The sequence below is a fragment of the Euwallacea similis genome, chromosome 4, assembly GCF_039881205.1.
Source record: "Euwallacea similis isolate ESF13 chromosome 4, ESF131.1, whole genome shotgun sequence".
In the NCBI taxonomy this organism is placed as follows: Eukaryota; Metazoa; Arthropoda; class Insecta; order Coleoptera; family Curculionidae; genus Euwallacea; species Euwallacea similis.
In genome coordinates this window covers 5,973,213-5,999,897 of record NC_089612.1, presented here as the reverse complement: position 1 = coordinate 5,999,897, position 26,685 = coordinate 5,973,213, and the positions used below count along the sequence as shown (strand labels likewise).

Genomic DNA, 26,685 nt, shown 5'->3' with positions numbered 1-26,685 from the left:
CTCACTCCCGTTCGTAGAAACCATGACGCTAGGAACTCTGACAGCTTCGACAGGAGCTCTATCTTACTCGTATATATGAAAACTAAAGGCAAAAAGTGAAATAAATATAAAACTAACTTCTGTGTATGTTTGTACTAGTTCTTGTTTACAAATTTAATACGAATAGACCCTTAACAAGGTACGTATAATGTCTATAATAGGAATATAACTGGAATTTCTCATAAATTGCATATTTATGATAGTATAAGTCCCTCGGCCACAGATGTGTATGTGACGAAAGCTTTTGATTGCATTTCACTATAATAATGGAAAAAGAGGACGAATTTTTGTTCAACTTCTTTACTCATTTGTCCCAATTATATTACGACAAAGCCAGGGAAGTCATTGTAAGTAACATAATTATTTAGTTTCGCTCTTTACTTACCATCTTCACTCCCAGGAAAAAGAAAAACCTGCAAAAGGACCTGTGACTCCAAGAACAATGTTTTTGAATTTACTGCTTCAGTTAGCTTTAGCAGAGAAAACCTATATGGATATAGGATTCTTACAAAATAAGCAAAAGAGTTTTTTAAGAAAAGATGTAAAAGAAACTCTCGTTACATGAGAATTGATCTATGATAATATTGCTATTCTAGAATTCATTGCGAGCTATTTATGAAAATATGAAAAGTGATTTAAGAAAAATTGAAGAGAACTGCAAAAACCAGAACCCTCAACAACAAAATTATTGCCAAAATATCACCCAATTTGTCACTGCTAGAATCAATTTGATAGACCTGTATCCTCAATTTTCTAATACTATTGCAGGTGATTATATCCTTAACACATTGTTAACAGATATGAGAAAATTTACAACCAGGCCTTGGCCAATAAACACATGGTTTATGTGGACATTCTAAATAGCATTGAAACCATCATCCAAACTCACAACCTGGGATTCACAGATATCTCCCTTACCCCTATAAAGACAGTGTTTGCTTTTGAATGTGACATATTGCAACAACTCTTTAAAGCCATGTTTGAGGTGCAAAAACTAAGATTTCTACCCTCACTAGCACTTATACATGGGGCTCATACAAGATTGCAAGCTTGGGAGAGTAAAATGCAAAGAGAAGTGTGTAGAAATTTGTTAGAAAGGTTTTTATGATATTTAAATTGTCATTTTTAGACTTGGAAATTAGGTTTATTCAAAAACAGTCCCTTGCCAGCATTATTCCTGTGGTTGCAAAAAGTAAAAGGGGTGGTATTGAGTAAATTTAGCTTATATTTTCACGACATATTGGCGAATCAGACCGCGCCCACTGATATGAGGCATTTGTGCTCTAAATTGCAGCATGATTATTACCAGAAGTGAGCTCTTAATTGATATGTAATGATGAAATAGACAATTGATTTGGTTTCAGAATGGTCACATTTCAACGAAAACATGAGGCTGCTTGCGTGATCTTATTATCTGATAATCAAGCAAATTGTGATACTGCAGACTATGATAGTTTTCCTATAATTGTGTCCTATCCCCCTGTAGGTATTTGCTCATTATTTGATAATTTTAGTGATTTTATATTTTTGTAGAGAAGTCCTCCACAGTTAGACATAATGCTGAAAATGATTTCTGAGACTAATGAATTTTTAGGGCTTAAACCTGTGACCAAGTTTCGCTCTCAGGTAGATGTTGGGTACTAGGTTAAACAGTAGACGATGTATTTGATGCTTTTTTAGAAGTTGTGTACTTATTGCCTGACAATGGTAGAGCCTAATATTTACCTGGTTATTTTATTTGAATCAAAGAAGACTGAAAAAGATTCCTGGATTGGCCATTTTGTTGACGAATTTTGTACCAACCTGAGATGCAGCAAAGTCTTTGTAGGGCTTAAAAACCCGGCTAAATAAGGTTTTGATTTAAGGGTATTTTATACAATTGTTTATTATTGTTTATACATAAATAAAAAATGTCTCATTTCGTGACAAAATCAGAGGTGGTGTAAGCATTTGGCCACTTTCGCATATACAGGGTATTCCTGAAATAACTATACAATGCTCGACTAAAAACAAGGTGTTCTAGGCAAATTTGCCTATATTCAATGTCCCTTCGTTTTACCGCTACAGGACGCAAAAGTTTTCTTATTAATATCGTTTTTCCAAAATAATTGCTAATTTCTTTTATCCATTTTCACTAATTTTAGAACTAAGGGTTACTATATAAATTGGTGTGTTTTGACGTGAAGGGGATCTTTTTTTAATGCGTGGAAATATTAAAAATAGCGCGTGGTTTATAAATAAAAGTTTGTATTTTTGTTACCCCTTGTAGGAATGACTTTTTTTCTTACCAAACGCTGGTTTTATTTTGAATTTGTTTTGTTTCTTGTAAAATTTTCGCCAGACATAGTTTCTTCACCAAAAATTATTTAAGATACGATATTTTTAAGCAATGACGAATTGCAAGGTGTCTTGCGTCTTCAGTTAATATTATTTGGATTAAGACTACCTGTTTCAGTAAGTTGCGTTTCAATACTCACGAAAGTTTAATGGTTCGAAATCTTATGACGCACAAAAAAACATCAACATTACATAATCCCAGAAATTAAGTGAAGATTAATACCTGAGAATTCAATATTAATTCCTTAGAAAAAGTCAATATTAATTCCTGCAAAAATTCAATTTTTCTTCATGAAAAAAATTTACATTCCTGGAAAAAAAATTCTCAAAACAATTAGAATTTCGAATTAATTTAAACTTGAAGCAGAAGCGTACATAGGTGAAACCTAAAAAAAAATCGATTTTAATTCCTGAAAAAATATTGAAAATCTTCGAAACAACTCAAGTTGTAATGCCATTCTTCGGTCACGTCTAAAGATGATCCAAATGCCTTCCAGAAAAGCCAAAATTACAAATAATTTCGACTTTCAACTAAAATTCGAATTATGTCGTTCTCATTAACCCGGCAAAACTTGATTATGAACCCCAAGGAAACAACAATCAAAACTCACCCCCGAGCACTAAAAGCATGGGCTAGAATCACGTCAGGAACATTAACTTTCACTTACTAAGTCCTGGAAATACTAACGGCGTACCTCCCGAGTTTTTAGAACAAAAGAAAACCCGATTATCCTGATTATTAGTGCAGCGTGAATTATGAACGTCTTGCTTATCGCAACGCTGGCATTCAAATGAATCACCTGCGAAGTGATATCGGTACGACCTGCCTTTTGTTAAGGTACAGCTGATCGGCCCTTGAATCGATAAATGCGATGTTTCCAGATTTAATAAATTGGCAGAAAAGTTGCCCATTCAAGGCAGCAATTTCATTATATAAATATATCCCGAAGGAATAAAAAACACATTTTCTATTGAAAAGAGAACTTAATCGAAAAAGAAGTCTGAAGTTTTTCGAGAATAATACTAATTTAGAATTTCATACCGTAATGAATACGTTATATTCGTAATTAATATACATATATAATATAGATTAAGCTATTATTAACCTTAACATTTTGTCTCGGTCTGTTAAAAACTTCGTGAGCTGAATAATATATATGTGAGATTATAAGTTTAATTCTTTTATGAACAATAGCCGTAAGCGTAATGTCACGATCGCGCTGAGAAAACATTTCCTTCACCAAATTATCCGGAATTAGTAGTTTTTATTAATAATTTGTTTCTAACTTGTGCAGGCAACTATTTCAGTATTTGCAATAAATATAAAAATATAATTCTACCTCTTGATGGATCTCCTGAAGGTTTTATTATCATTTATTTTTATAATGGGAATTATTGAGAATTCAATTAAGAATGGGTTTCCTTGGTACCTTCTTCCATAGATATTTTAGCGATCAATTGGTATGGCACCATGTTTTTTCTTCTCAATTTTTGGTCTTTTCAATTATTATTATTTCGATTAAAACTATCCGTTTCCCTAAGTTACTTTTCAACATTCGTGAACATTTTATTGTTCGGAGTTTAGCGATTTGGATATTTGTTATTATAGACTCTGACACTCACAAGTCCATTTCCCTAACAGAATCCAGATACTAGAAACATGTCAACCTTCTCAGCGATAGAATATTGTTCCTTTAAAAAAAAATATTTAACTTGTAATAAACTCAATTCCGATCAATAACAATTTTTAACATCATATTCACAACAGTGATGAATTGCAAAATATCGTAAATAATTTTTTTATAGAAAAACTGTATGCCTAGTGAAAATCATTTCAGGGACACCCTGTATAATTTGGCTGCTGAAAGATTTGCAGTTCTCTTGATATATAATGATTTTCTGCAAAACACACTTAAAGTCTCATTGCGGAAATGATAATACCCAATCAGGAAGAATATGTTTATATTATTGATCATGAATCATTCTAGATTGTAACATATGAATTTAATTAGTGACTGCTTCAATTCCTCAAGTTGTTACTCTATTGACAGGTGTATTGTGTGAGGACGATCTTAGTCTAGAGCTTTATATCACCTACTACAACTTGCACCTATGCAGTTTTTGCGTTGCTCACCTTTTTCAATTGCTCAAATTCTATCCAATCAGATTCAAGCATAACATTGATGATGCTATGTATAAGGCACTGATTGGCAACCAAATCTGCATGCTTTCAAATAAAATTATCGAGGAAGGCCATGACCACCTGATGAATCTTAACCAAAACAATCGCACCTGTCGTCCGTCATTTTGACATCTAAAGTGACTCTAAATTGAAAAAAGCACCCAGGAGGAACATTTTTATAAAAATGTGGAGATTTTCCGCCAGAAGTGGTGCAATTTGCACGAAAACCATTAAACGTCAACGTCTCTCTTTAGCCGGTGACGCCAAAGCGGCCCCCAAGGCTGCAGCCACTGAAGCAACTGAAGAGATGAAGATAGGTCCCTCTCCGGGTAAGTTTTTTCCTCAGTTTTCTTTGTTGTTATTTTTATTTTATTATTATGGATTACTTGAAGTGGAGATCTCAACCGCAACTAAAACTTCATCCCAACAATCAATGGTTATTTCAAAAATACCAGAACCTTCCAAAATCGTCGATATTCCCTCCTCACTCACTCAAAGCCATCACGTGTCCTCTTTTGATACGGTCCCCGGACCACACAGTCTCAAGTTCATTTCGAAGTTTTGGAGCTATGTTCCCCTTTTAAGCGCCGAATTCACTGCGGGTTCACTATTTCAAGCCATGAATTTGGGAAAATTTTTCGGTAAGTTTATTGGTAAAAGAGCGCTATTTGAAACGATCTCATTATCAACAGACCAATTGTCCCTGCCAGGAAACCTTCTTAGCTGGGGAGGAAATGCAAAGTTTTTCCAGAAATTTTTTAACGTTTATGGGCCAGTAGTGCGACTTCACGGCCCCTTTGGGGGGGACGTGGTGCTTTTATCCAAACCTGAACATGCCTGCTTGGTGTTAGATAGTAAGGGCTCTCAACCAATTAGAGCTTTCCTGGATTCAATGGAACAATATCGATTGCAACATTGCAGACTCAGACAAGCCGGGCCTTTTTTAAAGTAAATGTTTACTGCTCTTTTATCGTTGGCTTATCAATGTCGTTATAGGTTTGGTCCCGAATGGAGGAAAATCTACGAATCACTAGACAAGCCTTTGCAAAACTTCCCTTTGCAACACTTTAAAACGATCGATTTGCTTTGCGACCAGTTTATCGAACGCATTGTGTCTATTCGGAATTTGCAGGACGAAATGCCCAAGACGTTTAAAAACGAGATTTTAAAATGGTGCTTGGAGTGCTTTTGTTCTGTCTCTTTAAGCAGGTTTTCTGGGGAATTCGTGTTTTTTTGAAGAATTTATGTGACTATTGGTTTACTACAGGAAATTAGGTTTCCTTGATCCCACCGGGCTAAGCCCCACCTCCGATCCTGGCCGCATTTTGGACGGAGTTATCAGAGCTATTGAGGCAATACGCAAATGCGAATATGGTCAATTTGATTCATTCATCACGATCAAAAACTATCTCAAATATTTTCCAGGTTTTCACGTTTGGAAAGTCGTACAGACTCCTGCTTGGCGTTCATTGGTGCGCAACTGCGACGCAATCGACTCAATTTTAGGCAAATACGTGGAGCGCGCTCAATCGGGTCTCAAAGAAAAAAAAGATTTCAAATCTTTGGCCAATCTTTCCCTAGTAGAATCTTTACTATTAAAAGATGATGTTCTCGTTGAAGACATTATGGCAGTCATGCTAGACATGCTCCTGATTGGGACCAATGCCACCGCGCATTCTACGGCATTCCTCCTCTATCATTTGGCCAAAAATCCTAGATGTCAAAAAAAGCTTTATGACGAAATCATGAAGCACCCAAAAGAGATCTCTTCCCCGGAATCCTTGAAGAACATGCCGTATCTTCAGGCTTGTATGAAAGAAAGCTTGAGATTGAGCCCTCCCATCCCAATTTTAAACAGGGTTTTGAGCAAAGACGCGGTCATTCATAAGTACCAAATTCCAAAGGGCACTTATATACTCATCGCGGTGCATTTGGCCTGTTTGCGGGAAGAGCATTTCGAGGCCGCGAAGAAATTCAATCCGGAGCGTTGGTTTTCTCAAGAGATCGATCCTTTGGCTCATGAATTGCAAATGTTCGTCTCTATGCCCTTTGGACGCGGCCCGAAGTCATGTCAATCGAAGGAGCTGGCCCAAACCGAGCTTGGTCTGCTTATAGTCAAAATTTTGAAGCGGTTCATGGTCGAATACAATTACGGGGAGATTTCGAGCTCCAACGCCTTGTTGGCTACGCCCATACAACCCTTAAAGTTTAGGTTTCTTGATCGTGTTTAAAGTTTGTTTGATCGCCAATTTGTTGCTCCTTTATTCGTTATTGCGCAGTAATAAATTGTGATTCAGTTTTCTCCTGAAATCTTTATTCATCGAGGGTTTTAGGTATTTTTATGAGTCTGAAATAGAAACCACATTGGTTTGTTGATTCTTCCAATGGCAGCTTCTTCAACAACTTCTAGGAAACAGTTCTGATTTCATTAGAGTTATGTAAGAGCTATGCAGCAGTGATATAAAATTGCTATAAAATCTTTAGTTTTTGTTGCTGGATTGTCATCCAAAAGGGCGATTATAATGTGTTTAATGGGTTGGCGATTGGTGAAAGGTATGACGTTGGTATCTATTAAGTTCGAACCTAAAGGAGATACCCTCTGTATTCTCCTTTTATTTGTTTTGTTGTTTTTTTACATTGAATAAGTGTGTTTACGTATCTGCATTAATAACAAAGAACACTGATCTAGGTACAATAAAGAATCTTTATTTTAAAATCAGCTATAATTCTTATAACAAATGTATTATATACATCAACTAAAATCTAAACATTCTCGATATCAAAATACCAGCGTCCTTAAAAATACTCTCGAAATATTTCCTAATCTAGAAATTGCTTTCTGTAAATATAGCCAATAATTTAAAAATACGTTTTCAAATTATCGTTTCTTGCAACATCACACTCTTTTTGAGTCTTATGTTCAAGAGATCACAGAGAAAGAAGCTGATGCGTTCAGCCGTATGCCATATAGAATTATCATGTAAACGAAAGGTCCCAGCAGTCCTCTGTATATAATGATTATTGTTTACACAAAACCGTGAAAAATTTGCACTTTCCATTCGTTGCTAGTTGCGCTTTAAATTCAATGCAAGCGTAGTTTGCTAAATCGATGTTTAAGTGGAATGTTCTATATTTAAAAAAATACATAAGCTGCCAAACTACCATCATCAATACTATTAGTCTGAGCGCTATTTTAGCCACACTAAAATTGCACCTTAGACGTAGCTAAGAAGGACTTATTTGGCACATAACACATTATCGATTGCACAGCAAAAGTAGTAAACTAACTTAAATTACAATTTTAAAATCACTTTTGCACTTGTTATTGGCACATTGCAATTTCTTAAGCTAAGAGAAATTATTATTTACATTAACAAACTACATACAAACCTATTCAGTAGTTTCAGGCGCTTCTGAATAGGTCCTAGTATCAGTAACAACCTGATTTACTCATTACTGTTCCCTTTGGCGACAGGAAACCTACATTACTCCTTCCCTTCAGTGTCCTCCTCCGCTGAGAGGAGGGTCCGGAGAACACACTATGTTGATATGTCTACTACCGCTGCTCAAATCGGTAGGTCCGTCCATGCTCAAATCCGTAGGTTTATCATTTGAATGTTGGTACTCATTCCTCACTCTTTCCTCAGATTTCACTTCGACCTGCTGCTGAGCCAACATCGCCAAACTTTGCTTTTGCACTTGCTCGCTCAGTTTGATGTGGTTGGGCACCGCTGTCGGCAAGGGCTGCATATCATGGTCCTTACTGTTAATCGATGGTTGCTCCATGGGTTCAGGTTTAACGGTAATTTGGGGGATAATTTGGAGCTGTCCAGGTGCCTTTGTTGCTGTCGGGGACATTTGCTGGCGCAACAGAGAGATGTTCTTGATGTTCTTGAGTTCGGTGGGGTTGCGAAGGAATCTGAAAATTATTATCAGGTAAGTACTTACTAACACAGAGCTGGATTTCATTTGAGACTTACTGGTAGCAATGTCTTTCTCCCTGGACTTTTCTTAGAATGTTGACGCGGTAATAGTAACGCAAAGCTCTCGACATTTTGTCATAATTCATGGAAAGGTGGTTCTTCTGGATACCCCAGAGCTTCGCCAAGCCCGGAGGGTCCACAATTTTGAATACTCCGGTTTCTCGGTTTTTCCAGGCTATGTAGATGGTATATCTTTGCGATGGGTCGTTAAGCAGCTGCTGGAGAAAGTCCCAAAGAAGGCGGCCGTCTAAAGGAGAAAAGAAAAAATGTTGACTCTTACGTAATGTTTTCATTAGTCCCTTAATTGGGTATAAAAGGATCTAAACCAGTACTTTTCCGGATTATCTATGTTTATGCTGCGGACATTTCTTGCATATTTCTAATAATCCCTCAAAAATACCCTATTTTAAAAAAAGCGGAAAATACCTCCAAATCCAGGGCTTTGTGCATGGCAAGAACTATCTCAAGATCTTCGAATTAAATTCTCAAATTTTGTGTTGCTTAAAATAAAAAACCCAAACATCCGAGACAGATTAGTTTTTAAATTTAAATGTTATTGATTGCGTTTAAATCCTTTAATGATACTAACTTGAGTGGCTACTTAAAAAACAATTCCACGTCACACGTCTAACCATCATCACACATTTAAACCATACTTACTGGTATTCGGTTCAGAAGTGTCGCTGCTCCCAAAGAATTCCCGCTTATAGAGCCCAGGACTGCCCACCCCCTCCATCTGCTTATTCGGACTCCTTGGAGCCAGGAAAGGCATCTGAGGAATGCTTATGTAACCGGGTGTGTTGGGAGGACTTCCCAAGTACCCATTTTTGGCTTCCATGAATTTATCATCTTCGTCGCTATCGCTGGGATTCGAGCCCGAGCCATTAGAGCTACTACCGTTGGTGCTAAAAATGGAATGACCGAAACTGATGGGCGCGTCTGGATGATTTGGACTTCCTGTAAATCAATCAAAGAGTTAATTGCTTCATATGTAGGTCCCATTTATGAATGTGCTGTTAACTTTAACATCAACCTAATTTCTATGGAAGCACAGAATCGGCCAAACCTAAGGTTCTATTTCAATGTTTCTACGAAAATCCGCATGCAGTTAAGAATAACATTAGGGGAGTGCGTTCGTGGTGGAATTTAGCTGTTGCACAAAGCGTTATATGCTTTGTGCAGAACCGCAACATATTGGTCCTTCATCAACATGAAATCACGCCAAAAATCATTTAAAAAGGCCACTTTTGATGTGGGACAGTACATCTATCAGAGTGCTAAAGTTGCGGCAAGTTCTTTGATTTGTTCGCAGCGTTCGGCACTATCAATCACGATTTGTTATGTTCACGTAAGCGTAAGACAAATTTCTTCTTGTATATGTCTATAGATGGAAAATCTATACCGATACCAGCCAGTGTGAAATTCTTAGGCACGAACTAGGATTTTTTTATCGCGTCTCTAGTAGTAGCAATTGTGCCCCATTGAGAACAACTCGAGATGTTGTGTATCGCTCAATGCATTTAGGCTTTGTTATTTGTCTTGTGCACTGTCTATTTCGGAGTTAATGATTGGCATTTTGTTGGCAATAAAAGAGATAGTGAACATTATTCATCATATTGCCGCACTCAGTGCGCTCTTTTTGGATGTCCGAACTTAACTGCTCAATAATAGTTATTTGGCTCTAAATTTACCTGACTGGCTGTCGACTGATGGAGCAGGGCTCAGAGTAACGCTGTTGCTTTGGGCCATGAGGTGGGCTGCCAGGCTAGCTGCATGGCTCGAATGGTACTCTGCCGTGGGTTGTGTCATAATGTTCCAGCTAGGGGTGGTTGGCTGAGACGTATGAGGAGATAGAGGGTAGGCGTGCCTTGAGGTAGGAGTGATTGGGCTGTTTGGCAACATTCTCTGGAATTTAAGTTCCTGGTTAATATACTATTTTCATGGTTTTTTATTATTTGACCTATTACCATGTTATTTGCATCTCTCATGAGAATTTGCAAAACGTTGTGCAACACATCTCCCGAACCGGGGGCTCTCTCAGAAAGGTCTGTTCGAGTTAACAGGCACATTGCCTTGCCGTTCATTTGGAACATGTCCATGTCGATGGGCTGCAAGTCGTATTCTCTTTCCGCCCACCTGTAGATGCGGAAGAATACTTAATATTGAGTTTATTAATGTCTCTCTTAAAAACTTTACCTTAGGAAAATTGAGACGTCTTCGCGACTCCATCCTCTGGGGTCTGAAGATAAACTTCCAGGCAGCTGGCTTTTGTAGTCACATAAAGGATGGGTCCCAACCGAGGAAAAGCCCAGGGGGTATCTCCATAGCAGATCTGGGCTGAAGGCTAGTGGCAGGGGTAGGGACCCCGACGTTGTTGTGGGGATTGGAGGCAATGGGCCTGGGACCAGTTTCATTTTTCTCTTCTGCAAGAACCAAAGCTTAGAAAATTTGAAAGCTAGTTATGAAGCTAAAATTTAAAGGGGGTATGTATTTGATTTCTCTATTTTAAAGAGCATTTCGCTCACGAGTTTTGATTCCTTTTTCTAACATTTAGTCAAATTTTTTACATCTACGCCTCTGGTTTTTTGAAAATTTGCACAATTCTACACAATCCGCATTATAGGTTTATTGTATCCTATGGAAGTATTACAATATATAAATTTCCTTCCCTTCCTGATATGCACCTTGGGCCATATCGCATTAGCCCTTTACTTATTTTTCCAATCAAGACTTACTATGGTACTAGACCTACTTTCGTAAGGAAATCAAGAAAAATCCATGCATTTTTTATATTTAGAGCATTTAAGGGAACTTTCGAGTTACGCTTCTTGTACATAAAGTCCCAGTGTGCTTAGCTATGCGGGATTTGAGTGCTCTCAGTATTATTGCATCGATTTGCCACAATGATATTGAGTTGAGTTGAGTAAAGAACATTGCCCAGAATTCGATTCACATTAGTTTTATGAGATAATAGGAGTTTCTGGAATGTTTAAGATATTGACTGAAATTCTCTTAACTTCCAAATTAGTTAGCAACTCTCTTGTAACTGGTGTCGGAACTAGAGAATTTCGGGCATGCATTTACAATAAGCAGGGAAGAAATAATATTTCTTATTAGCTACTTGAAATACGGAGGATTACCCACTTAGCTAGATTCAGTGTTGAGACTATTTGGAGGAACAATAACACTTCATTTAGAAGACATCAGAATTTACCAGTTCAATACCTAAAAGAAATGATTTATAGTTCATGCCTGTTAAGGCTCTGATTTTACAACGAGGGACATGCTAAAGTTTTTAGGAATTAATAATAGAGATTCAAAGCTAAAATATCACGCCATAAGGAACGAGGAAACAAATCCATTTTAATAGAAGTACAGAGTCAATCTCATTCATTCTTTGCCAGAGAAAAAATTATGAATTTGATTTGGTAAGAGACAGTGGCTTGCAAGATCCTGAGACCCAAACTGAAAACAACTACCTGCTATAAAAATGCACACTTCGAACAATTTCTAACACAAGAAAGAAGCATTTTACGCCGCCGTATTTTGAATAATATCACTTTCTTGCATTCTTTATTATAGAAAAAAATTATGCATTTCATTTGGCAAGGAACAGTGGACTGGACTGTGACCTAAGCTAAAGCAACTACTACAAAAATTACCATTTCAAATGAGATAAATTTGGAAATTTCGCAGGTAAATCAAGGGAGAAATGTTCTACGCCACTGTTGTCTTTTATAACACTAGTTCTAGTTATTTATTTATTATGTAAAAAACTATGAGTTTAATTGAGTAAAACACAGTGGCGTACTGGCCTAATTCAGAGCGATTATTATAAAAAGAGCGCAGCTTGGAAAATACAAGGATCCCTAGGAGATAGTGTCGAAAAGTAGGTCATCTTTCTTGTTCCTCGCAAGGATGAGCAGACCATTTCAATGCTCAGCGCCAGAGAATGCAATAGATCTTCTCTCCATTTTAAATGAGTATGCAAAGCATTAACCCTGTTCGGATCACCATGCAAAGACAGTAGAAGAAATTCTGGGAGATAGACCCAAGTGGTCAGTTCACGCAGCCGGGTATCCAGTGTGAATATCCAGCTGGATTTTTTTGAAGAGCAGACGCATTCGGAAAAGTAAAGAGTAGATTTTGGGTTATCGAAGACTGTACTCGGCCTGCCAAATGAGTTGATCCAAGCACTGGTACCAGCATGTTCTGAATGGGGAATGATTAGTGAGGCTACAGGATTTAGAAGCGAGAGAAACCGTGTTTCCAAGAAAGTACGGTCCTTGTTGCGATAGGCATCTCTCCTCCCGTTTGGGGCAGGACTAGAGAACTTTCGAGGAGCAGTGCGAGATTTCGTTACAGGAACTTCTTGGGACCTGCAATCCTCAAACGACGGCTTTACATCATTCCGTTACTCCTCTTCACGTAGCTACATTGAATTCCTAAGTAGTTTGAGTTGTTTGTCAAGAGCATTAAATACCAATTATCGATAATAGGGCAATTAGGAATTCCTTAGTAACAACGCACAATTATATCACTGGCAACGACGAGGCCGGAAATAGAGAGCTGCCGTATTCCTCGACTTCAAGAGCACAAGCAGATGATCGAGATTCATTTTTGCTAAGCCACATCCGCTTCTTTATAACATGCATCACGCATCATGCCGGAAAACGGCTGGTATTATAAGTAATTTCAGCACTTACTTAACCTTCACTTACTTCCGCGAACGTCACGTCAGTTCAATTATTCTGTTTGCCAATCGTTAAAGTATTTTTTTTCAAGACCGACACGCGTTTCCTTTTAAAATGTCTATCCGCGTTAAAATATCGGTGATTATTACTAATTCGCATGGCGTTTCAACATCGATGGTTATCCAATCGTTTTGGTGTTTGCTGAAATGTTTACGCGTTCGATTTCCTAAGAAATAACCGATCGTTTGTTATTACGGTACAACTGCTTTTGAATTCCGGTTCCTTGATAAGTGGAACGGCGTAATGAGTCGATTGATAATCTAGAATTCTAGAGGGACGTTTTTAGACGGTTTGACGTCATGGGTTTTAAAAACCCACTTAATCGTACAATATTTATCAGGAAAGTAATAATTTGCCACAGTGAAAAATCCTGCGGAGAAAAAAGTGCACACACGCTATTATCTAACGACGTGTTTATTTTCGTTCCAGCAGCGTTATCTCCGCATTACTCGCAAGCGATAACGAGTTCCGTTTCAAAATCTTCACAAAAGTCTAAAGACTAATTCAATATTTGGAGAACTCTGCGTGAGTGACTAAATCGCGTTTATTTTGGGATAAGTGGAGGTTTCCTGCCAAACTTGTGCTTCAGAAATGGAATCGTCAGTTTAAACAGAAACGTACAAAATATTGTCCCAGGGATTTGCGTCTTATTAATTACCGCTCGTTACAATAGGAAAGCAAGGAAAAATTCCACGGAGATAAGGCCCTGCAGCGAGAGATACGCCGCTCCCTTAAGCGCAAAAGCCACAACAGACTCGTCATGTTTGATTTAGTGAAAGTCCCATTAGTGTTAGACCTTCCAAGTATAATCCGGACACCTGCATGTCGAGAACCGCCTCATCACTTTACGGGCAGATTTTCAGGCGCTAGTTAAGCCTCGCGCTAAGCGACAGTTTCCTGGTAAAACCGACTCTATCAAACCTCATCAGTCTTATCAAAATTGTGACGTCACTAATTAGCAATACGCTCTGGTATCAACAGACGCTGATGTCCGCGCCATCGATAAAGCAATGGCGCGGGCCGAAGTGGGCTTTAACCAGAGATCCTTCCGGAGTTGCAGGCGTTTAACGTCCAATTTTTATAGCCCTGAAGAGTGTGCTCCAAACAGCACGCATGTGTTCTTGTTTATGCGGCAATAATCGCCGATGATTGGTAATTGCTGCGTATAAAAACCGGCGTTTAACTGAATAATAGCATTTTAATGGGCCGTTAGAAAAGTGTCAGTGTGTTGTAATTAGTTCTGGAGCGGCCAGGTCGCATTCTGACGCGTTACGCAACGTGAGAGCGAAGCTTCAGATATTGAGGTCAAAGTTCCCAGTGACGTTGCAGCAAATTATCGTTTTAATTTTGCACGGTCAACTGACCTGCAGGTTCAGCAAATCTCAGTCCCAAAACCTCAACCGGATAGAAATGTTTTATTAAGCCAAAGGAACGGCAACGCGGTGCTTCGCGTTTGTTTTTACAGATGGACATCTGATTTGACAGGAGCGTTCTGGAAGTGACGCAAGGGTTATTGGCGGATTCTGCGCACACACACGTGTGTGTGGTTTTGGTATGCAAAACTGAGTGGTCCGAGTCGGAATTCGGTGGCGGGCATATGACCGGGCTGACCAGTGGTTGCATCTTGATATGCAACTGAATGCGAGTCTCGCCAAAAAAACATGTCCGAACATAGTTTTTCCTTCGGAGTCAACGGCAACAGAAACATTAGAAAGTACTGAAAGGGGTTTAAAAATGTTAAATGTCAAGTGATAGGCGGAATTGTGCAAATTCGCAGAAGGCCCGTGAAAGAAAGTACGCCACTGGTATTCATGCATATTGAAACCTAATCATATCAGTATTGCAAAAAAGTCAGTGTCATATCAGAAGAGTAAAACATATCAACGGAAAAAACCTCCTTACCTACTTATACGATCGTAAAATATGCAACGAAAAAAATATATTTTACTTATTTGAATATTTTTCCGCTAAATTACCAGACAATTTCGATGCATTGTAACAACTACTGCATTATTCACTAAGGCTGTGAAATAAATCGTTACGATTCGAATTAGTTAGATGACTAAGGTTACAGTAATGAGCATTTCACAATGCGTGTCCCTGCAGGATGGTCCATATAAGAATGAACACTATAGGGATCTTGGAATCAGTAAGATACAAAGTCGATAGTATGGGGAAAAATTGGGTATTTTAGAGCCAACACATGACAAAATGTTATTTTAAAATTTTTAAAATCTCAGCTGCATACGGAAATATTCGAAAATATCAAAAGATTTGATAAAAGATTTTTCCTCACTTTATTATTTAAGATTAAAGTAATTGACACTTTATTATGCCCCCCCCCCCCCCCCCGCACACCATCGCCGTGGCATCACATTTAAAGTCCGATGTTTTGTTTTCCCGTAACATCGTCAACATAATTGTTTAAAGTCCGGTCCTGGATTTTTGAAATCGAATTCTGGAAGCTGCTTTTTATTCGAAATTCGGTGGCTTGTAACGGTTGACAATTTTTATCGCTTTAACATTCTTAATTTTTTCACTATTGGGCATTGCGCCCGATCGGAATTCCTAAGAAATTTGATGTTTAAAGAATTTGTTTTTTTTAACAAGCATCCATTTAAACGCATAGAAGAGAAACGCTCGCATTAAAACGAATCCGCTTGAATGCATAGAAGAGAAGCGCTCAAATACAAATGAACGCGGCCTCCGTTTAAATGCCCAGAAGTGCAGCGTTCACATTAGTGTGGACACACTTATTAATTACTGTTGAAGATATTGAATTTAAGGCTTTGCTTGGGTGGCGAATGGACGTCGCTATAGCATGAGCTAAACTGCGGCTAAAATAAAGAAAGTTGCTGCTTTCGTTGCTTCCAGAAGATGTGCGAACCAGGCACATCCTCTCGTGAATTCGCTACACATGTTTCGCCGGGTGCTTAGTTCGGGGCGATTCAAATGCTGCGAAATGGAAGAAATTTGACTATTCTGCGTCTTCTCGAATTTCTGTGCACAGATCTCTCAACAGAAGTGCAAAAAGATCCTCGTCGTTGCACACACATACCAGTTTTTGTCCATGTGGCAAAAACTCGCATGTGCCCGCTCGAAGGCGCGGGTCAAGCATCTGGACGACCACGGATAATTTATTTTTGTGCAATTCTTCGTTGATATTGCCAGCTCATTTTCGATTGGAGTTTCTACAGTGCCCGTTAGCTCAAAGCAATATCCGAATTGCACAACGCCCCGTCCGTTGACGACCTTTAAATCGCGCAAAAATGTCTGATTCGCTTGAGTGATTTTCATTATAAATACAGCCTCATGCGTGTTCCGCAACTAACATTGACACACATTGACCATATTTGTATATTTACGGTGTCGGGTCAACTGTTGCTAAGAAAATTCCGCCGGATAAGTAGTGACAAAAGCGGTGTAATGCGACTTTTACTTTTCCCGGCCGCGACCAATTTCCCGTTCTCGGCCTACACAGAAAAATAGGAAAAAATCCAAAGCGGAACCGTAAACACTCCCACACGTTATTGCAGCATTGCTCGAACAGAAAATGTTATAAATTATCATAAAAACGGCGCAATCTGCAATAATTTATCCCGGAACGGAATGACAGCGCTATTAACTGCCATGTAAATATTTACAAGCGGCTATTACCGGCCTTATATCTGTTAATTACGGCTAAATGTATGATGTCATAAACATTAAAGAGTAGGTGCTCGTAGCCGCAAAAAAACCTGCAAAGTTAGACAAAGTTAACGCCAATTTATTCCTTATTGTGTTGCAGAATTTCCCAACTGTGGCTTTTTTCCACGGAAGTTAAGCATTACTCAGCCCGCTTGATTGCTCAAGTTTCGAGAACTCATAGGTATGTCCACACTAACAGGTGGTTTCGAAGTTTCCTTGACCATAATGAACTCGGCTACTGCCTTCACTTAACGCAACGGGGAAATCCGAACATATTTTCTGCGAATGTTAAGCTATTTTTCGTGCCTTCGGAGAACTGCAAATAATAGAGAAATTCACCTTAAGATCCACTTTGACGCAGCGATTAGACAGATTATCCAACAAACAAAAGTCACTTAGATTTGATTCACGATGAACGCACCCTATGACCACTGGCGTATCATCGACATAAAAGTACTGGCGCGCACTCTGGGTCGACCGTTCGAAAAACGAGAATTGCGCACAACCGAGTCCCTTTATCCGCAATAGTGCTTATCCGGATTATCGGTAACTGTGACAGGTCGGTTAACTGTCACCTTACCAAACTATCGGTCCGAGCGCTACTGTACTCCACTGCTGACTCGATGAGTCGCACTTGCTTGCAGTCAAGTCGGCCGAGACTTCGCGAGAGGGAGGGGGTGGACATATACACATATGTGTGCGACGTTGCCGCAGCCACTGACCGGATCTACACTTGTAGAGCTTTGAGATAGCTACAGGGATGTATCGGGAGATTTGTGGCGAATTCAGGCGGCTAATGGTGCGCACTGAGTACGGCAATATGGCCGACTTTTTTCAGTGTTTCTTTTATTACGATATTTTGTGACGTATCAGACTGACGCAGACAGCTTTCGGTGACCATTTTGGGCCTGAGGCCGTCATTAGAGAATTTCACTGTATTTGTACTGTGTTGCACATTAACCTAACAACTTAACCCGTGCGGAAGTGAGAATTTTGTTTACTTTTATACAAGGTGTTCCGAGATTAAAGAGCCAAGCTTAAATAGCAAAACCTCGAAGCGAAAATAACATTAATTTAGGTTGGTTCAGGTCTCTCTTGGATTGTTTCCGCACCTCTCACCGTTTTCTAGTTATTTGTACGTCATGGCATATTAGGTGTCTATTCAAATCGGATCAGCAAGGGGAAATCTGAAACGTGCTAGTTTTACCTGGGAGAGATTCTACACACTACGCGGTGTTTGAATGCGTAATTTCCAGAACATAAGATCCGAACAACGTAGGGAAATTGCTGGTTAAGTTCTTCTTCTTAGGAGTGTTCAGCGCCATGATGGGCATACTGGGCAGGATCGTGATGGTAAAACAGAGAAAGGAGAGGAGACACGGAAAGAGAGAGATAATGAAGCATCCTGAAGTAATGCTTTCCGACGGTTTCGGGAAGCCCGAGATGTTTTGGTGGGTAGGACTCAGGGTCGTAGTCCAATGCGTCATAGGTGAGAGTGGCCTCGGGGGCCACTCTCATTTATGACGCATTGGTGAGTCCACATGATTTTACCACATAAAGCGATTATACTGATATCCTCATCACATCTCGAGCATATGCATATCTCAGCTACTTCGTAAGCATATTCTTCAAGTGTGTTCCCATTAAAATTTTTCGATGTATGGCAAACGATGATAGAAATAAGGTAATTTCCCCTAATTTCTAGATTATTAACCTTATTTTTGTCATAATTTATTATCCACTGGAAAATTCAAATGGGAATTCATGAAATATATGCACTCCTTAGAGGAGAAATCATGTGCATTCCCAGACGCTTTTGCAAATGATTAGAAAACGAAGGCAGATACGGAAACATTCCAGTAGACGAAAAACTTTCTAAATTGAACAAGGAATTTAAATTTCATTAAATGGACAGTCATGGCGTGCGACACAAAGTTTGAGGTGGTAAAATGGGTCCTGATTCCCAAAATAATACCACCCTTTAGATTTTGGCAGTAAAGTGTGCATCATAGTCATTCATATTATGAAACACAGCGATTGAAAAAAAATCCTATTTGATATCGTAAAATCTTCAGAAGCTGTAAAATCAAATTTTAAAAAATCTGAAATTACGACACTCTATATTCCGGTAATGAGAGATTTATCGAATGTAATTTATATGGTTAACTAGTGTAATTTTTGGTTGGAGATTTTTATGTTGGCTACCTAATTTTGAGTCACCTTGCATAGGTCTCTGTAAATATTAATACCTGAAATTTTCATTTTAGAACAAAAATTTGTATTTTAAAACAGTAGAAATCTCAATTAAACCAAATTCTTATTACTTCCAATTCTAAACACCTTCCTGACAATAAAACACAAAAAGGTCATTCCTGAGCGATCGAAAAGAGGGATTTCAGAGTATTTCACACATTTTAAATAGACCTCCTATACATTTCAGTTAACTGTTCATTTTCATTTTGTCATGGAAACGTTAAAAAGGATTTTCGTCCGAGTCCTTAGCAAAGGGCGAATGTTATTTTCAATTAGTTTTAATTGAGACTTGTGTGCAATTTCACCCTTACTTGTAGCTGAGGCCTTATTCCCAAGTAGAATAAACGCAATAAAAATCAAGGCTTATCATCCTTGTGACAATATCTAGATATACATTTACGGAAAATAAACAGGTGATTAGCATAGTCCCTGCGCAAGAATTACTTATTAAAGACACTAGTAATTATGAACATTTGTATTGTAAATTTATCGTTTACGGGAAAAAAGAGTTGTAGATGTATACTAGTAATGTTCAATAGACTCTTCCTACATGCTTCTTGTGCTAAATCCATGAATTTTTAGAATCATCCCACATGCAATTGTAGAATATGTTACTGTATAAATTTTAGAATATTCTAAATAAAGGATATTCACAATCAATTTTTTGAGGCCTATTGTTGGCGATACAAATTGCTGGTCTATTGTCTTCAAACAAAGACGCTGGTAATCGCTCATTGGTAAATGGTAGATTATATCAAAATTAAAATTCTTAGCAAGCTTACGAAGCCTCAGCTATTCAAGCTACAATATTCTGACACGGTTGACAACCCTGACACATTTCGCTGCTTTGGACTAATCTAACAAATTGAAAATTTTTTAAAAGTATATCTAACTCTTGAGTTTCTGATGTAGGTCGTCATCATTAAAGTCCGAATTTACAAACTCAGTCAAAATAGGTTTATTGACTATTAATGCTCCGTTTCCACTTCGGCAACTTACAGGAGCTTTTTTGTTGCTTTGTTGTAGATTGCGGAGACTTACAGCAAGATATATCAACTCTTTGCGTCCACCGCAGCAACTAGCAAATAGACCCATTTAATCTGTAGCTGGGGGTACGCTGATAAAAATATTATCTTCAATTCACGAGTATCATATTTCTAAAGTTATATTCTCCCACCATGGGAAAAAGCTGGACCTGCTTGGTCTTGCCTGAAAATACCCAAACTCTTTTCCACAAAGATAAAATTTCCATAGTAGAAAATCCTACAGACTTGTGAAGCTACAGATTAAGTGGTTCAGGTGCGCAATTAATCATCACATGATTACTTAGTTTCATCACGTAAGATTCGCTCTTATAACGAGGATGCTAAGAAATTCATTTCGTTAAGCTTAGGTGAATAGTGCCTAGTAACTACGACGACCTGCAAATTGGGTTTGACGAATTAGAGTGATGCTTTTTCTTCGTTTTGTATGCACTTTATTGAAAGCGTCTCCGAGTTTTACGACCGCACCACCGGCGGCATTTAAAAGCAAAGCATTGAAAGGAATGACTAGAACTATATAAAATGAATTTCCTGAGGGTAAGGGTGAGGAAGAGTGGTCATTTAGTTTTCTGTAATCTGCTTCAATTTCAAATATAGATCCTTCATGCTTCAACCGAACATCTCTTCAACATTTTCATATGGAAAATAGATTCTGTGTCCCTTAACAATGTCCCTGTACCTCGCTAAAACGCCCATTTTTTCCACTTGAACTTATAGAATCACTACTTTCAAAGACTAAACGGTGCTGGTTGCTTGCAAGGCACAATTAAAAAGAAAAAAAAACATTATCTTCGCCTTTGTACTTATTCCCATTACAAAGTTTGAATGGAATTTTGAACGACATAACATTAACCAGAAAAGCAGTTATCCTGGCTCTCAACTCATAAAAATATCGTTTTAAAGAGCTTATCTTTTTGTTCAGCTACTGCTTCTCACCTTAGTTGAATGTTTTAATGTAGAGCATTTATTGAGTTGGTCACTTTTAGGTTAGTTCAGGTTATTTCACCCCTTTCACCTCATATGGTTGTTCCGGGTGAACATCTGGGTGAAGGGGGGTTTTAATGGGTAATCGGTAATAGCCTATATTTCCCAAACATCTATAAAAAAGTTGTGTCGTCCTTCCCCCCACCGGAAGTAATTCTTTTTGGTGATTGCTGGTAGGTGGAAAGGGAAATCCGAGGTGTTCTAGTAGAAAAGAGCCTGGGGCTATTTTGCCCATGACGCATTTGACCACAACAATACTGGAGATACGCGGGATGGAGAAGAGGGGAGGTATGAATCCCACACTCGCTAGAAGACCAGACCGGGAGTCTTAGGAAGATTTCACATCGTGAGAAAAAACGTGATGTCACTCTCCATATCGCCTCTCCAAAACTTTAACCCGTGCCAGTGGAATAAGAAAAATATTAGAAAGAGAAAAAAGCCTTAATTACTTCAGGTATAAATAACATTATTGAATCTTAGAATAGACGGAGTGCAGAGATACATTCCTCTGGATGTGGTAAAATAATCGAAGTGTCTTTTCTCGAAACAGGTGCAGAGGAACCATGGCTCCCTTAAGATGCCTACAAGATGATACAAGAATTCTTCAGATCTGAAAAGTGTGGAAAGATAATCTTAAAAGTGAAACTTTGCACTATGAAGTGAATGCCATGGCAAAGAAGATAAAGAATAAAATGCGGTAAGGTGTTGAAGAGGGTTTAAGGAAATTCTATTTGCATGAATATGTGTTTTTTGTTGTTTCAGATTAAGGGCTGCAAACGAAAAAAGTGGAAAATAATGGGAACAATGGCAAAAATTATATCAAAACTTATCTGAAAGAACTGAAGGTATTTATAGCAATTTTTGCCACAATATGCTAAAAGGACGAAAAAGTGATAATGGCTTCTTTTGAATCTACGCTTTTCCTGTCTATTGGCTTCCTCCTCTCCAGCACTTTGTTAAATGGAGAAACAGCCTGTCACTGCACTATTTTTTCTCTTAAGCCCCCTCCATCATTTCTCTGACGCTTCGCCTGACATTTTTTATTAAATTCTACCCGAATACGTCCCTGCCTAATGGTAGGGGACCCCATTTCAAAGACTTCCTACCACAGAATACCTAAATCTGGGCGCTCGCAACCGTCCACGATATCATGCTTCGCATGGGTCTCGTTTAAAGAGATTAAAGATAGCTATCTCTCTTCCGGGGTGACACGTTTCACTTGGTTGTTGCGGTTGGTTTTCCTCCTTTGCCTTGAAGTATGTTTCTAAGACCTCCCGATCAAGCATCTACTGATGCAGATAGCACATTTTGCATCAGTGCGAGAAAGTTGCCTCTCCTTGGAACTTTAAATATTAATCGTGAGCGCAAATTAGCGGTTTTGAGTTTTTCCAGGTGGGCAAACTCATATATAACGCCATAGAACCAAAGGCACCGTTTCCGCGTTGTTCACCCACAAGAACTCAACTCTTTGTAGGCTAAGCGTTGCATAAGTAATAATGTAATTCGTTGCAAAATTGGCAAATATTATCTGGCATTTCCGTGTTACTTACCCAACTCTTAAAAGTCGTTTTGTACAAAAAACAATATGCTGAGATGCAAATACTGCTCTCAAGCTCGACAGATCTTCCTGGTTTCAATTAACTGTCGTGGATTAAGGTCAGGGATAAAAAATACATTCACTATTATAGGAATTTTTACATTAGCAATCTCATCTTCGGACTCTTCCTGGTTACTTCCTCGTTACCGCAACGAACCAACAAAGGCGATTACTTATTATTTCGATTTACTTTACTTGCGACCACAGACAAGCGACCAGTATTTTAATTAACAGCTATTTGAACCGTTTTAATTTCATTGAGTGACCACCCATCATTCGAGATGGGAGGCGATACCGTAAATTTTAGGATAATTGAATGAAACATTTAATAATGAACTGATGAAGGCAAATAAATGGTCGATTTTTACACGTGCCTCAGTCGAACAATGGTGTTTTACAATAAGTAGAACAAAGATGGTGAACCTTGAGCGGCCATTTTGTTTCCGTTTCAGAGAAAAATCGAGCCAAACGTGGCGCAGATTTGAGGGGACATTCCTCGAGTTAAAAAGGGAAAAAAATCTCATAAACTTATATCCGGAATCGCTTAATTTCCGTAATGTGTTGAAGTTATCAGTGTTCATCTAGGAATTTCAGGGGCGTGCCCGAGACCCTGGTCGGAATTTTACACAAAAATAGTGACGCCCAGGAAATTAATGTAATTAGGAAAGAAACGATTTTAGGGCGGATATCTCCTCCATGATGTGACGAAGACGAAAAATGGCGGACGTTTCTGCCTGTCTTTGTTGAACAATGGCGATCCGCAGTGAATGCGACGAAGATAAAGAGTCACGGGCGGCCATTTTCCGTCTCCTTTGGAGGAAAAGCTTTTCGATCATTTCCTCTGAAATGTTTACCAACTCATCTTCTACAAATCTGCGTCAATTCGTCCTCCTACTTCGTCTTAACTTAGTGTCAAACCCCTGTTTAGTAATTTTTACCGCCAAAATATCGAATTTCTCACGATCCTCCTGCATTGTTCCTTCCTTTTCTCAGTTGCTTGACAGAAAAGCGAATGTATTGACACACTTCTTAGACGTTTCGCCAACAAAAGATTGAAAAGGCCAACGCACTGGTCCTCGGAACAGACAATTGCATCAGAATCTTCACCAATATATCCAAACACAATACACATTTATCACCTGTCATATCAGAGAAACACTGCGTTCCCTTATTGGCGTCTTAGATTGGAGTGCTTATCAGGTGATGAATTGATTGTAGTAAAGATTTAGGGAAGGATGTTGGCCGCATGGAACGCACCTCTCTGACCCACCAATTTCTAAGGGTGTAGGTATACATGTGCGTCTTTAAAGATGCACTTCCTTGAGACGTAGCAGGCCTTAAAATACGAACCGTGGGAACATTCTGGCCCAAATCTTAGGGTGTACCCTCGATAATGGTTCTTAAAGAATCTCGCCGTTTTTCGGATACAAAGCGGGCAGTTTAATACGATTTTACGCCCTGGCTTTTGATTGCTCCCTTGCGGGATGCACGACGGAAAACCGCTGAATTGGATTTCTGATTTTTTTGGTGACTTTTTTGTTTTGATTTCGGGCACATCTCAATCTCCAAAAAAGGACGAGGATGTGTGTAATCTGATGACGTCAGTCGACTCGAAACGTGGAATGCGAAAAGTATGCGTGGAGCGGACATGCCAAGTCTGTTCCATGAATCTTCGCTTATAATGATTTCGAGGTACGTTCTAGGATGTTGTTTTGGCTCGCGTTCTCGCAGTTGAAGATCGAGTGATAGTTAACGCTTTGTGTAACTAAAAACCCGCGGAAATTGGATGAAAAAAGTTTGCATGTACGAGTTAAGTCCCCTCCGGTCTCGAGGGATTTCGAGGCATTCGACTGAATTCAAGAACGTAGCTCTGGATATCCAAAAACATCTCCGGTCCACTGAAGTCAACAGAGCTCGGAATATATTGGCACAGTTTCAACGACAGCACTTCCTTCCTTTATATGATAATTTTAAATATTTTCGTACTAACAAATAGAAATGGTTTTGATGGGGCCCGTTTAAAATTAGTCCGCCGGGACGCGGATGAATCACTTACGTTCCAATAGAGAGAAATTCGTCGAAAATATTTATACTTATGTCACTTTTTCGGCTATTAGATTAGTCACTTAATTAGGTGGCTAATATTGGACTGTTTTCTACTTCAATAGCGAGTCATAAGCGCGATTGCGGAAAAGTGAATTCCAATCCAAACGAGCGGTTTTGTTGGAACTCTTCCTGTCCCAGGCATCGCGTAGTACCGAACAAAATCGGCCTTGACAACATTGAACGTAACAGCTGTGCTTCCTTATAATCGCAGCAAATAAACCGAAAGAGGTTTCGCAATCGTAATTTTTTATTCTGTCCAGGAAACGGAATACTAAACGCTTTTGCGGAAGACTAACTAAAAATCCCTTCTGATTTGCTTTGGTCCGGAGGGTTGATAAAATGCGACACATGTGCGTTTAAATAAGTTGGGGTGGTTTAGAAAAAAACTGTCGCCTGTATATCAAACAGGTTCCCAGGGGGTGAGTTCCGTGACCCTCTTTTTTCCCTCCCAATCTCGCGTTAATGACGTTCACGGGATGCAGACAGGAAATGCAAGTGTTAGTGATAAGCCATTGGGGGTTGCCAAATGTTCCATAGTACGCACAGTTTCCACCTCTGCATGACTTTAAGGCATGCAAAGCTATACAGGGTGTTTTATATGGAGAAGAAGACTTTAGGGAACGAGTGTTATTATAAAAAAATATTGTAAGGTGTCGATTTGAGAAATTTAAGTTTATTAGGGGGAACTTTCTACCTATATCATACATATTTTACCAAACACGTCTATGCAACTGGCCCGTTTCCTCCGATCCGTGAGTTTAGAAAAACTCAAAAGAACTAAAAAACTTAAACTATTTGACTTAAATAATGCGAGCTGTCAGTATCAAACAAATAATGAATCAATATGAACGATTTCATGGCCAACTATCTTAAAATTGGAATATCGGATTTAAAAAAGGCTGTAAGTTCGCCATTTTGAGAAATAACTGTCTACTTATTGGTATCATATTAGAGCTTAAAAAAATACCTTTTTAAATAAGTCATAACCTATGCTTTCCATTTTAAAAAAAGTTTATGTCATATCTCAAAAATGACAACTGTCAAAAACAAATTCTGGTTAACCAATTTTTTTCAGGGCAACATTATCTACAATATTCGCATTTACATAATTTCTCTAGAACCAATAATTACACGGCTAGATCGATTAAAAGAAATGAAGAAAATTTTGTTTTCTTCACTTTTTCAAAAAATAAAAAGTGGCTTTAGATTGGTCCCCTAAAGCTGCAATTCTTTCCCCATATAACCCACCTCGTGACTCTGCTAGTTGCGATCATCATCGGAAAAAATTTAGCCTGTATAGGAAATATACATCTCCAAAATATTCCCCTTTAGAGTAAAAAAATATTCTTCTTTACAACGGATAACAACCAATTAAAACGACAAGAAAAAAATAAAGATCATTGATAGATAATGTCCCTTTTCTTGTCGATACACACACGGCTTTTTTCGACGAGACACAGACTTTTACATCACGGCCCTTTTCTTATAGACTTCCTGGTATAGATTGACAAGATTATTATATTTTCATTGTCAATTCTTCTATGAAGATGATAAGTTAAGAATACACTTTCGTTTTCGAGTGTCCCCTAACGTGAGAATCCACAGGTGTTAAGCCTGGGTTGCGCGGAGGCCATCTTACATACCATATAACGTCCAACGCATCTTTCCGGATAATTTTCATTCAGCCACGTAGTCACCTGTCTGCTACTATGGCCTGGAC

The 26,685-nt window shown here is 38.6% G+C and overlaps 3 protein-coding genes across 3 annotated transcripts; 2 read left to right on the top strand and 1 right to left on the bottom strand.

The window, feature by feature from the left end:
* Positions 1-232: 232 nt before the first annotated feature.
* Positions 233-2,086, top strand: LOC136408380 (KICSTOR subunit 2-like). The gene is made up of 8 exons (XM_066389323.1): positions 233-386; positions 440-580; positions 636-778; positions 838-1,114; positions 1,169-1,350; positions 1,404-1,521; positions 1,573-1,665; positions 1,720-2,086. The coding sequence occupies exons 1-8, from the start codon at positions 306-308 to the stop codon at positions 1,888-1,890; spliced, it is 1,206 nt and encodes a 401-aa protein (XP_066245420.1). The 5' UTR covers positions 233-305; the 3' UTR covers positions 1,891-2,086.
* Positions 2,087-4,991: 2,905 nt separating this feature from the next.
* On the top strand, positions 4,992-6,870 carry LOC136408153 (probable cytochrome P450 49a1). Its single transcript, XM_066388995.1, has 5 exons — positions 4,992-5,199; positions 5,269-5,506; positions 5,555-5,767; positions 5,826-5,932; positions 5,984-6,870. The coding sequence occupies exons 1-5, from the start codon at positions 4,992-4,994 to the stop codon at positions 6,787-6,789; spliced, it is 1,572 nt and encodes a 523-aa protein (XP_066245092.1). The 3' UTR covers positions 6,790-6,870.
* A 369-nt stretch (positions 6,871-7,239) lies between these two features.
* aop (anterior open) lies at positions 7,240-17,626 on the bottom strand. The gene is made up of 7 exons (XM_066389567.1): positions 17,322-17,626; positions 10,738-10,964; positions 10,509-10,677; positions 10,233-10,446; positions 9,202-9,498; positions 8,539-8,788; positions 7,240-8,477 (listed from the first exon to the last, which is right to left on the bottom strand). The coding sequence occupies exons 2-7, from the start codon at positions 10,953-10,955 to the stop codon at positions 8,057-8,059; spliced, it is 1,569 nt and encodes a 522-aa protein (XP_066245664.1). The 5' UTR covers positions 10,956-10,964; positions 17,322-17,626; the 3' UTR covers positions 7,240-8,056.
* Positions 17,627-26,685: the final 9,059 nt, after the last annotated feature.

What these genes read in the sequence shown, in the direction of transcription:
- aop (XM_066389567.1), bottom strand. Translation starts at nt 10,955, where the DNA reads ATGAAACTGGTCCCAGGCCCATTGCCTCCAATCCCCACAACAACGTCG. An exon ending in GACGTCTCAATTTTCCTAAG is followed by an intron (nt 10,678 to 10,737) that starts GTAAAGTTTTTA and finishes CCGCATCTACAG; the next exon opens with GTGGGCGGAAAGAGAATACG. An exon ending in CACTTCTGAACCGAATACCA is followed by an intron (nt 8,789 to 9,201) that starts GTAAGTATGGTT and finishes TTTCTCCTTTAG; the next exon opens with ACGGCCGCCTTCTTTGGGAC.
- LOC136408380 (XM_066389323.1), top strand. Translation starts at nt 306, where the DNA reads ATGGAAAAAGAGGACGAATTTTTGTTCAACTTCTTTACTCATTTGTCC. An exon ending in CAGCATGATTATTACCAGAA is followed by an intron (nt 1,351 to 1,403) that starts GTGAGCTCTTAA and finishes ATTTGGTTTCAG; the next exon opens with AATGGTCACATTTCAACGAA. An exon ending in TGACCAAGTTTCGCTCTCAG is followed by an intron (nt 1,666 to 1,719) that starts GTAGATGTTGGG and finishes ATGCTTTTTTAG; the next exon opens with AAGTTGTGTACTTATTGCCT.
- LOC136408153 (XM_066388995.1), top strand. Translation starts at nt 4,992, where the DNA reads ATGGTTATTTCAAAAATACCAGAACCTTCCAAAATCGTCGATATTCCC. An exon ending in CAAGCCGGGCCTTTTTTAAA is followed by an intron (nt 5,507 to 5,554) that starts GTAAATGTTTAC and finishes ATGTCGTTATAG; the next exon opens with GTTTGGTCCCGAATGGAGGA. An exon ending in AATACGCAAATGCGAATATG is followed by an intron (nt 5,933 to 5,983) that starts GTCAATTTGATT and finishes AATATTTTCCAG; the next exon opens with GTTTTCACGTTTGGAAAGTC.